This window comes from Symphodus melops, assembly GCF_947650265.1.
Source record: "Symphodus melops genome assembly, chromosome: 9".
NCBI classification, from domain to species: domain Eukaryota; kingdom Metazoa; phylum Chordata; class Actinopteri; order Labriformes; family Labridae; genus Symphodus; species Symphodus melops.
In genome coordinates, this window is record NC_136699.1 from 11,269,251 (window position 1) to 11,285,104 (window position 15,854).

At 40.8% G+C, this 15,854-nt stretch overlaps 1 protein-coding gene across 2 annotated transcripts in view; it reads right to left on the reverse strand.

Annotated features, from left to right (window-relative positions):
* The window catches only part of ccdc88b (coiled-coil domain containing 88B), a 39,677-nt gene that overhangs the window by 12,223 nt on the left and 11,600 nt on the right, over positions 1–15,854 (reverse strand). For both annotated transcript variants that reach the window (XM_079352192.1, XM_079352191.1), the window contains exons 8-21: positions 15,041–15,186; positions 14,139–14,220; positions 12,536–12,694; positions 10,984–11,130; positions 10,479–10,644; positions 10,155–10,270; positions 9,658–9,726; positions 8,428–9,126; positions 7,919–8,098; positions 4,847–5,187; positions 4,491–4,650; positions 3,050–3,448; positions 930–1,091; positions 11–288 (exon numbers count right to left, since the gene is read on the reverse strand). In XM_079352192.1, the coding sequence (XP_079208318.1) occupies positions 11–288; positions 930–1,091; positions 3,050–3,448; positions 4,491–4,650; positions 4,847–5,187; positions 7,919–8,098; positions 8,428–9,126; positions 9,658–9,726; positions 10,155–10,270; positions 10,479–10,644; positions 10,984–11,130; positions 12,536–12,694; positions 14,139–14,220; positions 15,041–15,186 (3,104 nt within the window). The remainder of the gene's footprint in view (positions 1–10; positions 289–929; positions 1,092–3,049; positions 3,449–4,490; positions 4,651–4,846; positions 5,188–7,918; positions 8,099–8,427; positions 9,127–9,657; positions 9,727–10,154; positions 10,271–10,478; positions 10,645–10,983; positions 11,131–12,535; positions 12,695–14,138; positions 14,221–15,040; positions 15,187–15,854) is intronic.

A 15,854-nucleotide genomic window follows, 5' to 3' on the forward strand; every position in this document is an offset into this window, starting at 1 on the left:
GTTTTTGTACCTTGCCTCCAGTTCCCTGTGCTGGCCCTCAAGACTGCGGTTGTTACTCCTCAGCTCCGAGTGTTTGTCCAGCAGCTCCTCCAGCTCCACCTCCTGCCTTTGCTGTAGCATCGTCATCCGTTCATGGTCCCTCCTCAGAGCCTCCATCCTGGCCACTGAATCTTCCCGCTCCCGTGCCCACACCTTGGACTCGGCCTCCAGTGCCGCACAACGGGCCTCACTCTCACTGTAGCGAGACAGCACTGCTGCATGCTGGGAACTCAGGGAAACTTGCTCCACCTGTTGTTTTGTGTACCGGTGGTATAAAACACACGTGGCCTAAGAGAAAGCTATCAACCAATGTAACACAGGAGTTTACTTCCCTGCACTACGCTAGAACTTCAACAGATAGAACAATAAATAAAAACATGTTGCATACATATACATTGAGGTCAAGACTCAAACCTATTTACTGCTTATTGAGGTTGTACTTAGATCAGTAGTGCGTGGGGATAAAAGCTTACATCAAAATGCTACCATGACAAAGACAATGTTTTGCATGTTAGCCCTGATGTTGGTGCTAGGAAAGTTAAGAGATCTCCAAAGAAATTGTAATTTATCTTAAAGGGGATGCAAATATCCAGACCCCAGTTTGTGGAAATGTGAAAAATCAGATAACTGACAGACCATTTCACTGTCAGCCATAGAAATGGCGTTGTTAAAAGTAGAATGCCTCCTTAAAATCAAGAGGTCAGCTTATAAAGTAGCTCAACGTCCCTGAAGCGGTGTCTAAATTCATTGTAAGGGTCTAATGATCAAATGTGCTTAACGTTAGGTGGGACAAAACATATCAAGAGGTAAATACTAGATCAACGTTCTTAATCGATAATAATAATAATAAGTGAATAAAAACATGATAATGATTGTGTGTGTCAGGTCACCTGGAGCTCAGTGTTCAGGGTCTGTAGCCTGGTGCAGGAGTCCTGCAGGCTGAGGGAGTGCCGGCGCAGAGCCTCCAGCTGCTCCTTCAGGTGCCCACAAGCCTCCTGGGACTGAGACAATCGGGACAGGAGAGCCTCCTGTGCTGCCACTGCCACTGCTTTCTGAGGGAGGTAAACATCACACTGAACTCGTATCTCCAGCCATGAACAGTAGCTCCTCAATCAGAGGCAATATTTCCTTTGGCATTTCAAACCATACAAAGCATTCATACTGTTTGCACTTCGACCCAATCTGCAGCTGACCTTTCAAAGCGCTCCCAGTCAGGTAGCAGCTGTATGACATTTGTGTCAATCTATAAATACAGCGATGCAATTCATCCTGTGTGTTGTTTGTAGAATTATAAACGATTGTGTCTTAAAATAGATTTCACTGATGAACAGCTGTCATTTATCCTTACTGCAAGATGAAGAAGAAGTGTGACGGCTATACGCAGGCATTTCTAATCCAATCAGCTAATCTGTACACACATTTGTGACTTGATTGTGCAATCTGTTCTCATATGTTAAGTGGTTTGCTGATTAGGTATTCTGATGAATAGATTAGTAATGAACAGACACTTTTGTATTTTCCAAAATGACAATGAGTATCAATTTTACGTTCACATAAAGGTTCAGCTGTACGAACATATGAGGATTTATTTGAGTTTTTTTTCTCATTCTGGCACAGCAAAAAATATTCTTAATGTGTGAGCCATCTAAAGGTCTGGAGTTCAGTTTTGTTGTGTCAAAGGCTCGCAGCTCTTTTTTCTTGCATTTTGGATTCTTCCACATTTCTGCCAGCACTGGTACCTGACTGAATCACACTGCTTCACAGGGGATTTTGGCTTTTATAGATTCCTGCTTCACAATTCTCCCTGCTAGTGTCAGAAGTCAAGAGGAAATATTTACAGAAACTGCAAAGCTGTATCAAAGTATCAATTTAGGATACGTGTTTTTCTGTTGATGCTTCTTTTTATAATCCACAACATTTAAATGGGAAATGTTGTAGTTGTTTTCCCCACAGTCTTTTTTAGGAAGCTTTGCTGATATATTATTTTTAAGAACGAGATAATAGATTAAATAAGACAATGACCTTTTAAAAAATGCTCTAGAGTTCCATTGAAGCAACAAATCCCCTCTTGACTCCTTAAATGGTTTAATTAAAATAACAGTGTGAAACCTGAAGAGGTCAAATAATAAAATATTTAAAAAAGCAAAGATAAGAAAAAAAACTCTAAAAATGAATAAAATAATATGAAGCAGGATTTTCTTTTCTTGACTTTCCTCTCCGGTTAATCCTCCAATGACCCTTCAGATTTTTTATGACCTTTATGTGACAGTCTGAACTAAACTACAGAACAAAAAAGCAGTGAAAACCTGCTGTACTTCAGAAGGCTATGACTTCAAAACGTGTCTAAATTTGTCTTAATAATCTACTACACTTTTAAACTCCTAAGGGCCACTTGGACTTTTAATCTATAACAGACTAATTTTCCGATTTTTTTCTTGCTGTAAGTTTTCTGTAGTTCAATTAATCAATAAGTGTACCTGCATGTAAGCATGGATGGGACCAGGAGTTGGATCGTTCAAGTCTTGCATCATCTTTCATAATCTAAAATTCTAAATCCCGACCATGTTAATGCATTACTTTCCCTACTGACAGAAAAGTCCTGACCTTGGCGGTGCTTGAGATGTCCCTTTCCAGCTTCATGTAAGAGTTTATTCTTGGTTCTATGTGTGTATGTGTTAGAGAGAGAAAGCGTAAAAGCTCCAGTACCAGAGCAGCAGATGAGATAAGGAAGATTAACAGTAGCTGAGGTGACATTATAAAAACTGATGAGCAGAGATAAAGCAGTAGTTCTGAAAATAAAGTGCTGCACTCGGAGACTCTGAGGCCTACTAAGGCCTGATAATTGTTAAGCATCCCAAGAGCAAGAATTTCAACATATAGTGTACAGATATAGATCATCTCCATTACACAGAAGTTGAACTGAACTACACAGATATCCTGTAAATGAGATTCAAAGCTCACACATACATAAAAATCCTTCACAGGAATATAGTCAAACACAGATACACACCTCTTTTTCCAGTTCTGTCAACCTCTCACTCAGTTTCCTCTCAGCCTCCTCTAAGACATCGTCATGACTAACAGAAAGGTTGTGACCTATGCCAGCTTTAGGGGATTGATCCAGATGTAACGTCTCTTTGGCGTGTGTCGGACTAACATGCGTTGTGTTTGACGAGTCTGACTTTGAGTTAGACATAGTGTCAACCTCTGCACTTCCTCTGCTCTTCTCCATCTGGAGAAGACTTTCGCTTTTCTTCAGGCTCTGGGAGAGCCCCTGGATCCTCTCATGTGATTGGCTTAGCGAATCCGTCGTCCTCTTAAGTTCAGCCTCTGCTTTTTGTAGTTTCTGTTTTTGACATTCGACTTCAGCAGATAGTTTTTGAGAATGTTCCTGCTCCTTTAATAGATCCTGGGAAGAAAGAGATACATAGCAACAGTCCAGTCTCAATAAATGAAACAGTGTTAAACAATCAGTGTACTTCATATGATAAAGCAAGAGAACAAATGTAAATTTAACTTTATTAGGAACAAGAATAATCTCTATAATCCATGAGAGTGTCAGCCTGATTACCTTTGCAAAGGGCAATGGGATTTCTCAATTGTATTATTGATTTTTGTAAAAGGTAGCCCTGTGGCAAACAGAAGTTTATGAGACATATTATTCTTGTTAAGTAAGATTAACTTAGTGAATGCACATCGGTTGTTTTTGAAGCATACCTTGTAGAGGAAATCCTAAGAAGTCAGAAGCTACTTTATGAAACTTCATGAAAGTCACATGACTTCATGTCACCACTACTTCACTTCCAAATTACACTTCAGTTGTCATGAAGACACTTAAAATTTTAAAACTTGAAATTTACAGATGTGGCTTTTTACTGATTTAAGTAAAACAATATTCGTTCACAGAAGTTAAAATACTTTAATACTTTACCACAGTCATATCTTCAGGCATCTAAAACAAAAATCCCTGTCACAAAAACCCTGACCTCACGACAAGGAATACCAATGTTTTTTCAGGTCTTAAAGAAGCATTCTTCAGTAGTGAATGCTTTTTTTCATTTTGCATCAGCCAGTCGTAAATAAAACTGTGACAGACAAATGTACTTTAATAAGAGAAAGCATCTCAGAAACAATGTCACTGGAGCCGCTTTGATCTGTTCCACATATCTCAAGTTTCAATCTTCATTCTAGTGTGGAAAAACAGTGTCCACTGAAAAATCTACTGCAAATACTGCTGTGTACTAAATATTATAATATGAACACAAAATAAAGAAAAGCATTATAGACATAGAGTCTTCATAGAATGGATTACTATGAATTCAAATCATAGGGGGGAAACTTAGTTTTATAAAACTCTTGCTTGGCTGTGTTTTAGCTCCTCTACATCTTGATAGAGATTATTAGTCTGACTAAACACTAATCGGGTCACACACACACACACACACACACACCTGTGATAGAGATGTCATCTTGGCCTGAGCATCTGCATACTGCTCTTGCATGTGCTGCTGACCTTCCTCCATGCTTCTCAATCGAGTACCAAACTCTTTCTCCAGGTCTTGCAGCCGAGTGCAGAGCTCCTTTGACTCAGACAGCTGCTGACATACATGTCTACACACACACACACACACACACACACACACACACACACACACACACACACCAGCAGCCACAGTAAAGGTGAGACATAGCTTGAGTAAACAACAGATAAATGCAAAGTGCAGCCAAGGAGCTCTCTCTTAAGCCTTGTAAAGTTAATTGCATACCTGAGCTCTTGATGGAGGTTAAGTGTGTGCACTGTGTGTACCTGTGTTCAGCATCCAGAGCTCGAACTCTCTGGTTGCTGTGCTCCAGGGCCAAGGTTGTACTCTCCAACTGCTGCCTCAGCCTCGCTGCCTCCCTCTCTCTCTGCCTCCCCTCTTTCCTGTGGCCATCCAGCTCCGTCTGACAGACCTCCTTCTCCTGCTCCAGCCGCGACGCCTCCAGCAGAGCCTGGTCTCGTGTTCGAGCCAGAGATTGAGCCTCCAACGTGGCCTCGCAGAGCTCTTTCTCAAGCTCCTCCTCCCGACGTCGAGAGAGCTCCAAACTCCGACTTTGACGCTCCAGCTCAGACCTGAGAGCCTGAACATTGAGCTCTAACTGGTCACCCTGGCAAAAGACACAATTAAATTATAGATGCTAATAGACAACAACTTTCAAGCACACAATGCAAAAAGGGAAATGTGTTAATTCATCTTATACAAGGTAAAAAAACACAGGAGAAACAAAGTCAGAAAGGTTTGTGATAAAGATAGGCAACAGTTAAAGACATTGTGTCAAAGAAAAAAAAATATTGGGCAGTATGGTTTTTTTCAGTCAAGACACAGTTTGTGTTTGATCACTTACATGTATTGTACTAAGAGAGAAGGAGAGAGATCATGTCAGTGTCAAGTGTGTGCAAGTTCTGCATCTGTATGATATAATTGTGTATACATTGGGAACCATAACTATGCATTTGGTTGTGTTAGATTTCTTTCTAAAGCAGCAACATACTTTACCTAAACCTAAAAGAGTGCATGTAGATTAGTGATGATGTCTCTCTTGGCTTCCTCAAAGATTTTCCACATCAGCGGTCTGCAGCATATGTTGCTCAGAAACCTTCAACGTTGCAGATGCATAGTTATCTATATAGTGCGCACCAATGCTTTTGGACTGTGCAATGGTACAAGCTGGATGACCCCTTTCCTCTCTAGGCCAGAGAACAGGACTTCCAACGGGGACAGGATTTCAAACAGTAGATCCGGTTCTGACTCGTCAGGACAGTTTTCACCTCAACCTCAGTTCATTTCCAACAAGCCTTTACTTGGAGATTCTGGTGACATTTCTGAATCTGGTTTATTGACAGTTTGCTCTTTGCATGGTAAAGTTTCAACCAGTATTTGTGAATGCAGAGATCAACTGCGTACACAGATGTTTTTGAGAAGTGTTCCTGAGCCCACTACAGCATCAAGTCTGTTTTAAATGCAGGGCTGTGTGAGGGCCTGAATGTCATGGCCACCCAGTGTGGGGTTTTTGGTCTTGTGCCCTGCATACAGAGGTTGATTCAGATTCTCAGACTCTTTGATCATATTATGTGCTGTAGATGATGAATTCCACAGATACTTTGCATTGTTATGTCCCTGTTTTTACTTCAGACATTATACCCAATCAAGTTGCTCACCTGTTGCCGGTTTACCTGAGTAGCTTTGAATCGTCCCAGCAGGTGTTTTTCTTTTAAGGTATTTCACATTTGTTTCCAGTCTTTTGTTGCCACTTTCCCAACTTTTGGAAATGCGTTGTCTGTATCATCATTTAGTTTGCTGTCTTTGTGCTATTTTAAGTAAATATGGGCTTTTAATGTTTTGCAAACCATCACATTATGTTTTCATCAACCTTTTTATTAACTAAACCTTGTGGTTTTGCTAACATAAATGTCTTTGACAAGATGTACCTAACATACTTCCTGTTGAAATGAAAATCAAATTAGTATTTACAACAGTGCCAGGTATTCTCAATTTTCTGCATAAAAAGACCAAATCAGCTCAACACTTAATACAGAAGAGTTAAGTAAACCCAGAGAAACACAAGGAGCAAAGAAAGAGAAAAAGGTTGTGGATGAGTTGTAATTTCTTATTTGGGTTTTATTTACCCCTACAGCTGAAAGAGCTAGAGTGCACTTTATGTTTCATTTAACACACACTTTTATAATCTCCATAAATTTGTCCTGGCTTTGCATTCTGGTGGTCAGAATACAAAGTTGGCCTCAAACATAACTGGAAACTACTCTGTTCTTATGAAGTAAATCACCAGGTAATGAAATGAAACAACTTTGATCTGGTGACTGTACATGTATTTTATCATTCTAAAAAGGGATTTATTGTTGAAGCATATACATTTACTTTTAAATGTCCTTATCAAACAACATTGTGTTTGGTCACTAACAAATATCATCAGCTTCAAGTGTTGTTGTTTCCCTCTATTCGATGCCCATAACTAGCTGTGTACATAAAATATATGTACGGGAATGTTTGTGTAATCTGTAACAGCCACAACAAAGAATGAAGCTGCAGTGTAGAAGAGCATGCTGGGTAATAGAGTTGGATATTCTAATATAAGAAGAAGGATTATGTCTGTCTGAAACAGAGGTATTCATGAATCCCTTTTATGGTATTTCTTTAATGCTGACTTAGCACAGTTTTTTTTTCCTTGGCTTGCAGTCTCTCTGATGGCTTTTAATGTTACTTCATATTACATAAGTAACAGAATTTGAATGTATCTTTTTATACATCCTGCAATGAAGTGTCTGAACTGAGGTGTTTTCACCTGTGTAAATGCTCTGCAGTTGTACCCAAACCATGATCTCTTATTGCCCTTTTGAAGAGGATTCTTGTTAGTCTATAAAACTTAGCATGTTATTACTGTCTCAATGCTGAGACAGTAATAACATGCTAAGCACCTTGAATTATCTTTTTTAATGTCATGCTAGTAAATCAAAGTCCTGCACAACTGTTTCTCTGTGCAAAGATATAATAAGATTTTAGATTTGAATGCAAGACCACATAAGACTCTCTATCTAATGTAGTCTGTTTAATGTTTGGATGTTTTTTTCAGAAGGATGACAAAATAAAATAATGTCACTGAGGATTTAAGATACATCATAAATATTCCCCTTTATCTCAACTCCCCGGTCCATCCCTCCTGAAGTAAAATGACATCTGCTGTGGACATTAAAATATTTGGTGTCACGGATGCATGGTGTGTGTGTGTGTGTGTGTGTGTGTGTGTGTGTGTGTGTGTGTGTGAGTGTAGGTGTGTGTGTGTGTGTGTGTACGTGTGTGTTGATGCGTGTATATTCTTTAACCTTGCGCTGGGCGGTGCGCAGGGCGTCCACTGTGCTGCGTAGCGTGTCTCTGTCTCTCTCCAGTGCAGCCCTCTCTCCCTCCAGAGTAGCGATGACTGTGGTCTGCATCCTGTGCAGGTCGACTTGGCTCCGTAGGCGGCACAACTCCTCCTCCATAACCAGACCGTCCGAGTGAAGAGCCTGAGTGGTGATGGTAGGATATTAGCTGTGTATCTAACAATATAGACGTCTGTATCTATCCATGCCTCCATCTGTATATCCATCCTTTCACCAAACTATCAAACTATCTGTTCGCCTTTCAGTCTCATCCCTCTGTATGTATGTAAGTCCATCCATCTATACATCCAGCCACTCATCCTTCCATTCAACACTTCATAAAATCACTCATTCTTCTCTCCATTTTTTCATCTATCTGCCCAAACTGCAATCCATCCACCCTATCCACTCATCTATTCACTCTTATCACCCACTCTATCCATCCATCCATCCATGAGTCCGTCCAAACATACCTCTATTTGTCTGCGGGCGTCTCCCAGACTCTCTGCAGCTTTCTTTAGATGATGCAATTCAGCCTCCAGGACAACCAGCCTCTGCTCAGCTTCCCAGGCTTTCCTGCTCTGCTCCCCCAGTTTGGAGCGTAGATCCTGGGCCAACATCGCCTGCCTGTCAGCCTCGTCCTGGGCCTCCTGGAGCTGCTTTGTTAGAAGCTCCACATTGTCACCAGACAGGGAACAGACAGTCTGGTGCGCATCCGAGACCTCTGTATATTCTTCTAAACTTCCGGGATGCTTTTGGATCTCTGAGCTTGTTGTCACTGCTGCCTGTTCTTTTTTTCTTTCTCTTTCTTTCTCCTGCTTCTCTCTGTCTTTCTGCCCTCCCTCTGCCTCTCCTCTCCTTTTGGTCTCTTCCTCCTCATCACACAGGTCTCTTTTTCCTGCCTGATCATGGAACACTTCTTCCCCAACTCCTGCTTCCCTATTGGTCCCAATAATTTCTCCTCTTCTTCCCCCCTCCTCCATCACCCTTCCTACACCCTGTCCCCTACAGGATTCAGAGCCCTTCACTCCTCTCTCCACCATCTCCTCCTCTTCCCTGCCATGACTCTTCACTGTTTCCTCTTTCCTCTTTTCTTCAAGGAGTTGCAGTTTAATCACCAGCTGCTCCAGACGCTGCTTCAAAGTGGCATTTTCATTCTTCAAGTTTTGACACTGAAAAGTATAACAGGGAGACAATGGAAGTGCATTGTCAATGCTTCTCTAGAATTCTCAATTTTTTGTCTTTATTCTTTTCTTTTGCTCCTTTCAGAGATCAATTACAACGATTTTCATTGGTTATAAAAAAAAAACAGACAGAGGAAGAGAGGATGTTCTACATGAATAAACACCGAAATCTCTTAACAGTGCAGACCAGTTTGACTGACACAATATGAAGCAGCCTTCATGTATCATCTTGACAGTATTTAAACGACTGTGCCATTACCGCGAAAACTTTTTCACATAAAATTTTAAGTTGATCAATAGAAGATGGTTATATTAAAGATGTGCGTCTATGCAATAATGTTTGTATTTCTATGAGTATGTGGAGGTTCGTGTTGCTTTATGTATTGACTGATACACGTTTTTGGAGAAACAAATGACTCTGCAGTGAGTTTCACTTTGTGCAAAACAATCTACCAAGAAAGTGATTGTGAGTGTCAGTGAGTATGTTTTGAAAGAGATTTTATTTTTCTGTCAGCTCACCTCTTTGAGCGTGTTCTGATGCTCCATCTCCAGGCAATCCAACTCATCCTTTGCATCTGGCAAATCAGCCTGAAGCCAGAGGAGACGGATGTTTAGCTCCTCCAACTGTTGCTTCTTGCTTTTCCTGTTTCATTTAAATCTACATGCTGTGAGCCCAGATAGCGAGACTCTTCATGTCTGACTGTAGTGATGTCTGGGTGACTTGAAATGTTATTCGACTAGAATTCACATGAAATATTCTTGGCTGAAATGTTTCTTTCAACATGCTGATCATATCAAATATAAACCACAGCTGAAGCATGTGAAAATGTTTTATTTATGCTACATATCATATTCTGCTTCTGAAGATGAACTCTCCCTCTTACTGATCTCCCATACTGTTTCTTAATTAAAGTCTGATCCTAATCATGATGACCTGCCTTAACCTTTAGCCAGAAAGCGCTGAACTGTCTGAGATTATTTTTGAGGCCAGAATGATCAAACCCCTGAACTCTGACCTCCTGCTGGGCCAGCAGCTCCTCCAGTCGTCTCCTCAGCTCTGCATTCTCCTGCTCGGCTCCAAGCAGCCTCAGCGTTGAAGCCTCACCCACCTCCACACTCAGTGGCTTCTGATCTGAGGCAGAGGGAAATAAAAAATAAAGCAGGAACAGAGGGAAAAGAAAGATGCAGGCATAAAATGAAGAAAAGGAGAACTGTATGAAGAGATTCTCTCAGTTGTTGTAGATTGATAACCTGTGGGCCTTTACTGCCTGAACATATTTTCTCTTATCAGTTAATGAAATGTCCTAAATGACAAGGTGCAAAAAGACAGGATCACTGACCAATCAGCTCGCTCAGCTCTTCGTCAGAGTCCATTCCTGATTGGAGGAACGGATGGTGAACCGGAGCAGAAACATTGTTGCCGCTGCTGCCGATCCTCAAGTCGGCCTCAAGGCTCATATTCATCTCCAACAGCTCATCAACTCGCTGCCTTTCGGTATCACGCTCCTAAGCACACACACACACACACACACACACACACATTTGAAAGGGCACATTAGATAAGGGTCTTTGCCATTAAATCCTACTCATTTGCCGTATAAGTAATTCATTTAATTCATCTTTATTTCATAGGGACGAGGCAATTTAACATAGTTTTAATAAAAAACATGCAACTGATGTGCTGCACAGACAGTTTATAACTACTGATAATTTCCAAAACCTACAAACTCATTCTTAGATCCTACTGCCAAATTTTTTAGCTGGCATGCATGTGGAAAAGAATTTGCCAAAAGAAATTTCCTTTTTTAACAAACTGTAAGACAGAATAAAATAATTAACACCCACTGCTTCAACATCTATGATTCTCTGACGCAGCAGCAGATTGTCCCTCTCAAGCTCCCGTAGTGAGGAGCAGCGCGTCCTTGCGTCTGCAAGCTGTTCTTCCAAAAGAGATTTGGTCTCCTGCAGTGCGGCACAAAGCTGCTGTTGCTCCTGCAGGGGGCGCCGTGCAGAGACAGACAGCAGACGTGAAAAACAAGAAATCAGACTCCACAAATTCAGACCTTTGGCCTTAAAATATATCTTCCTTATATCTTCTTCCAATACATGTGACTGGCATTGAGGGGTTTTTTTTAACTATCGTAACATTCTTTTATAATTCTTTAAAATGTTGTTTATAACCAGAGATATTGTCCTATTTCTTTCCCTCTCATACATACACTGTTATTAGTTATTACGACAAAGTCCATGTATGGCAAGGTCATTCCATGCGCCTTCCACGTGTTATGCTAAGCTAACAAGCTGCATCAACAGAGCAGTTTGACAAATACAAATAAATATCCTGGCAGAAAAATAAGTGTAATCGTTATTAAAGGTGTAACTAAATGTTACAGGCCAGACAGCAATATAGTGATTATTTAACCATGAACATATTGTATAGAATATTTGAAAACCTTAAGTGTAGGGCCTAACTTTTTCTTTTTCTTCTACTCTTTATTCTCTAACTAAAGTTTGAAAATGTTCTTGTAAAAATGGTGGCCAAAACTATGACAAAAAAAAGCAATATGTCAATGATATTTTAGTCGGTCTTGATTTTCTACAGATTTAACATTTGTTACTCTGGTTCTGCCGACCACGCAGGACTTCACAGTGAATTTGTGAAACTTATTTCAAAACCCAAACCTGAGAAACACTCCTCCTGCTCGCTAATTTTCTCCGTCACAGGGATGCAGCAGGAGGGTGGAATAAATAAAAAAAAACTGAGTAGGTGATAGTGAGGACACTGTGGGCTGTTTTACAAGGATATGAGCACATTTTCTGCCTGCGAACAGTTATACTACCCTAGAATAAATCTCATTTAAGTGTAAAAGCTCCAATAACTAAAGCTATACTCCTGTTCTTTGTCAATGAAGCAGCTCAGAGCAGTAAATCCTGATTACATCACATTGTATAATCTCATTCTCTGGGCTTCAGAGTTATTCACACTCACTCACCACTGAAATGCTCAGGGCTGTTAGAGCCAATATATTGCTTCTGAGATTACCTGTACTTCTTTTTGAAGAAGAACAGCAACTCAGAGGATAAAAGAGAGGCTTTCATTGATGTGACCTTTACTGTTGCAGTTTAAGAGTGTTTGTTTGTGTATTGACATGCATACTGAGCCCTTTACGTATAATTGTTTTTTTCTGTTTGGGAGATTCCCACATGCAGCTTGCAGACATATTTTTTTTAATTTTATTTAATTGTGTGGATGGATGTCACTGAGCTTCATGGTTTCTGTCTGGTGCAAGTGCCTTGATCAAAAGTTTGTGTTGTGACTTGTGAGTTTGCAGTGTGTGTGTGAGTGTGTGTGTGTGTGTGTGTGTGTGTGTGTGTGTGTGTGTGTGTGTGAGTGTACCTTCAGCTGAGTGCGCGTTAGATCCAGGCTGCGCAATCTGTGTTTACAGCTATGAAGCTCAGTTTGCAGATGCTCAGTCCGCGCAGCTCGCTCTCGGGCGCAGTCCAGCTCGTCCCGAAGCGCACGCATGCCCCTCACTTCCCCCTGCAGAAAACGGTTCTGCAGAGAAACGCACACCCACCAACCCGCACACACATCACACACATTCATATACCAATGGGGATGAGGTCAAAGAAGGTTGTGATCCGATCTGGGAAGTGCAATGAAGCAAATGTTGACACAGCCTTCAGAAAGAAGGAGAGGAGTGTGAGTTTGTGTGGGTGTTGTGTGTCTAATAAACGGACTCGAGCTTGTGGAGCGATTTTCAAGTCTTTTACACTGCAGGTCTCACCTACCCATTCACACACTGATGGCTGTAATGTAACTAATCCCATTCATATGCATGTTGCTGCAGCAGTTGGGGGATTGAACCCTCAACCTTTCACTTCCACAGCTGCCCCGTAATAGAAAGACGTTAATATCTTTCTTCTTTTCCACAAGATCTTACTGTTAAAGAAGCAACATGTAACTTTGAGACGTGGTGTTTAAAATTGGTGCTGCCGTCCAAATTCAAAACACTGGAGAGAGCTGTCCCACGTCACCCCCTCCTCCCTCAAGTCGATGTGCATGCTGGTCGCCATGCCGCGGACACTAAAGCTTCAGTGTTTAACAAGCTCTGCATCGGCCATGAAACCTTTGTGAGTTCGAACCTCTCTACATTTTTATAAAGCATCTTAAATATTTATCCTAGTTTCACTTATTAGAAATGAAAGCTTATTAGTAAAATGTCGACTCTTTTGAGGCCAGGTAGAATCAGTTATATTATACCAGTTCACTTGCACACTCTCATTGCTCCAGCACCTGTTGGTTTGACATTTGTCTTGCAAACTGAAGGGCATCCAAACGGCCATGTGGGGGATGCCTTAAAACGGCCTTCGACCTCTGGTTAAAACATTTATGAACCATTCAGGACCAATATAGAGAGGACATTTTATGATTTAATTTAGTAGATATCTTAAATATCGGTCCTTTAAGACAATGTTAGTACAATGTTTCGATGAAGGTCATGATTTTGCAGTTGAAAGGATATTTGAGTGCCCCCCAAATCCTTAAATCTTTTAACTTTGAAAACTTAAATTCTATTACAAAATCTTTCAGTGTATTTGTCTGTAAGATAAGTCCTCCTAAGTAAACGAATAGGGACAGCTTATTTGACCCGGAAGTATGCTCACCTAACATTATCGCAGACCATGGGTTTATTTTCTTCCATACTCTGAAAATCTAAACTCTCGAGTTCAGCAGTGTTCCTCTGGACTAAACTGTATTTGGCAGCAATGTGTGCAGTCAAATTTAGCTAAATACATAACCTTAAAAGGAACTGACTTATTGGTTGTTAAGCGCCACCTGGTTTTCATGCTGTTGGCTGTGCTGCAGTGTTTTCAGGCCTGATGTGCAGTCTATCACAGCTTTTGCCAAACTAGTTAGGTTTTATGAGTGAAATAATGTTTCTGTGCATCCACAGCTGGGACGTTTCTGGCACTACAACGTCAAGCTGTGTGTGTACCTCTTTCTGAAGTTTCTTGAGCTGTTCCTCCATGGTTTGAATCTCCTGAGTGTAATCCAATATCTGATCCCCTTTATCTTCACTGCAAAAACAAGTCAGACATGAAACAGGAAGAAGTTAAATCACTTAATTCTTAAAACCAATTTCTAGCTCTTTATGCGTCAACTAGATATTTCTCATATTTCATTTTATATTCAATACTTTATTAATCCCTGAGGGAAATTCTGCTTTCACACTGTTATTGAGAGACATACTGTTCAAACACATAGGCTCGAAATACACACATGCACAAACAGGAACTGTGGGCATGCACAAGTGGAGAGGTGTCAGAGTGAGACTGTTGCGGAGGGTGAGTGCCAGAATGGTTGGGGGTTCAGTGCATGGCTCAAAGGCAACTTGGAAAGTGATCTGGCACCTCTGCAGCAACCAGACCAACTTCCATATTCTCAGGTCAGCACCTGAACCGCCGGCCAGCCGGTTTCTAACCAAAGTCCCTACAGACTGAGCCCATCCAAACATATGTCGCTACAGTACATATGTACATAAAAATAATTCAGCTGTTCAAATAAGATAAGAGCAGTGTTTTGTTTGTTAGAATGGGGATAAATAAAGTTTAAATAAAGTTGTATAAAAAAGGAAGAAAAGAATTGGTAACAAACCAGTAAATAAAGACTGAGGCCAACCGTGAGCTTTATTATTTACATGTAATAGACTGTATGAATCAGATTACAGTATTAGACTTCATTTGTTCTTAATGGTTTATGAGAACAAAGTCAGATTGTTTTTTTGACGTGTGTCAAACTAAATTGCCCATTTTTCAAGTTGACCTTTCTCTTAGCTTCTTCAAAGGTTTTTTGAGTATCTGTCTTTTGTCAGGCACACACACAACCACACACACTCACAGTTGTTGTTTGAGGCGGCGGAGTTTGGCCTTGCTGTCTGCCAACTGCAGTGCCAGACCTTGGGGTGGCTCCTCGCTGCGACCTCCAAGGAGCTCGTTGCTTGAATCCACTTGGGCCTCCCGCTCTCGACACAGCTCAGCCATCCTCTGAGAGACAGAGAAAAGGGGGGGGGAGAAATGAGGAGAGAGAGAGAGAGAGAGAGAGAGAGAGAGAGAGAGAGAGAGAGAGAGAGAGAGAGAGAGAGAGAGAGGGAAGGATGACGAAGAAGGACCACAGAAGTATTTGGAGAGAGAAATAAAGATGTGCAGGAAGAAAACACAAATTATAAGAACTACTGTAAGAGCAAAAAAATAAAGAATGAGAGGCAATTGTAAACCTTTTGAACAGACAGTTTGGTGTAGTGAAAAATATGTGTCTCTTCATTTAACACTGACTGCATGAACATTGTCATAAGTATTTGAACACTTGGGTTTAAAATAATGTCAAATTGCTTTTCTCTGCTTGTAATTCCCCTTTGTCGCCAAAGCGATACAAATTCATGTATGTGGTAACACAATCTAATAAAGGAGAGCAAGGAGAGCCTGTATTTCATCAGATTCAGATGTGAGTTTGGGAAATGATTTAATTGCAATCCAATATCGTATGCTGCGCTGTCTGATGTCATATCACGGTTGTTGCTGAAGGTTTAAATGATGATGAAAAAATTATTGTGGCAAAAAAGGCTGTTGTTCTTCATGGTTGAATAAATACAGAATAAACCTTGCTCCTCGTAGTAAGTCTAAAAATACTTTAGATATAATCCCTACAGGGCACC